The 1535-nt window shown below is 40.7% G+C and overlaps 1 protein-coding gene across 1 annotated transcript; it reads left to right on the top strand.

Annotated features, from left to right (window-relative positions):
- The first annotated feature begins 230 nt into the window (after positions 1–230).
- On the top strand, positions 231–887 carry LOC149213433 (uncharacterized). Its single transcript, XM_089389027.1, has one exon. It carries the CDS (start codon positions 231–233, stop codon positions 885–887), a length of 657 nt encoding a protein of 218 aa, XP_089245153.1.
- Positions 888–1535: the final 648 nt, after the last annotated feature.

The raw sequence follows: 1535 nt of genomic DNA on the forward strand, positions 1-1535 counted from the left end.
GTTGGCAACAAATTATAAGTCCCCTGGAGATGAATAGTGATATTTTCGATCAGCTTACAACTCTTAATAAGAACTAGGAGAAAAACTATCCATATACAAAGCAAAACAAATCTACCATTATTCGTCTTTGGAAATGTCTCTCTTCTGTTCTCTGCTAGAAAATTTGGCTTGCAAGAAACAGTTGCATATTTAAAAGTCAAAAGCCTAACCCAGCACTCATTCTTGCCAAAATGTGGGGGCTAGTGGCAGAGATGATTAGTGCCAACGTAATGTTCAATGTTGATCAAAACAACTGGCAGAATGAGGAAAAGGAGTGGTATAACAAGATTCCTTTGGTGTTTTCTATGAGGAAGCAACTGCCATCAAAGACAAGGGGAAGAAACAGAGGCTGGAAGCTCAAGGTAAATGAATCGGAAATCAAAAACTGGATTCAAAACCAAAAGAAATGCACTCTCAGATTTGATGGTGCTTCTAAAAATAATCCTGGCAGAGCAGGAGCTAGGGGAATTATATATGATCAGAAAGGAGAATTCATCTCCTCTTATGAATGGGGGCTTGGTAACTTGTCAAATGATAAAGCGGAGGCATATAGTTTGTTCCTAGGCACATGCATCCTCAATAGACTTCAGGTCAAAGATCCAGTAGTAATCAGCGACTCAACAATAATCATTGCTGCTATGGAAATGGGGGGAGAATTCACAAATCAGGCTCTAAACATAATCAAACAAAGAATGTTAGACAACACCAAACATCTGGGAAATATCAAATTTAAGCACGTCTTGAGAGCTTATAATCAGGAGGCCGATTCCCTTGCCAACAAGGCAGTGAATCAAAGGGCCGGGCAAGTAAAAGAACTTCAAAATATATATGAAAAATCTATTCCCTGAATTCCCCTCTCCTTTGGACGGGATCAATTCTCATTGTACAGATAGTCAAATCAACCAAGTGGCTACAACATTCCATAGGCAAAAGAAACAGGTGATCATTCAGCCCAGGTCTGACAATAGAATCTTAGATCATCTTCATAGAGCAAAGTGGAGAATCCGCAGCAAGAAGAAGGATACGCATAGGTCCGCAGATTTGAAAAAAATATGTCCAAGGGATTCGCACAAGTTAGGCTCCAGTCAAATCAACAGCAGAAGTGCCGCACTGGTTAGAGGTGCAATGATAATTGTGGCAGAAATAAGCTTGAGAATGGTGCCCAGCGACATGAGAAGAGCATGCAAAAGCAAGCATATAAGCAGCATTGGACTAGCAAGTTTCATCAGAGGAACAGTTCTTGTGATATTAAGGCTAAGGATTGCATAAAGCGCACAATCTCTCATTTCATTGAGTCTGGTGAGGACAAAATCGCTTACAGCTTCCTCATCTGGTAGTTTCTCAGCAGTGAGCGCAGAACTTGTTGTAGTGTTCTTTGCTGGAGGTGTCCAAGGAGCAATAGCTTCTCATCTTCCCTCCTGCACGCTGGTAGAGGTATCGTTGTCTCTTATATTTGTCTTTGTTATTTTTATGCTAATTCCTGGCCTGTCACTATT

The sequence above is a fragment of the Pinus tabuliformis genome, chromosome 1_1 (assembly GCF_031772625.1).
Source record: "Pinus tabuliformis cultivar Carrire ecotype Pingquan chromosome 1_1, CPIR1, whole genome shotgun sequence".
Classification (NCBI taxonomy): Eukaryota; Viridiplantae; Streptophyta; class Pinopsida; order Pinales; family Pinaceae; genus Pinus; species Pinus tabuliformis.

Coding starts and splice junctions, on each gene's coding strand:
- LOC149213433 (XM_089389027.1), top strand. CDS start 231: ATGTGGGGGCTAGTGGCAGAGATGATTAGTGCCAACGTAATGTTCAAT.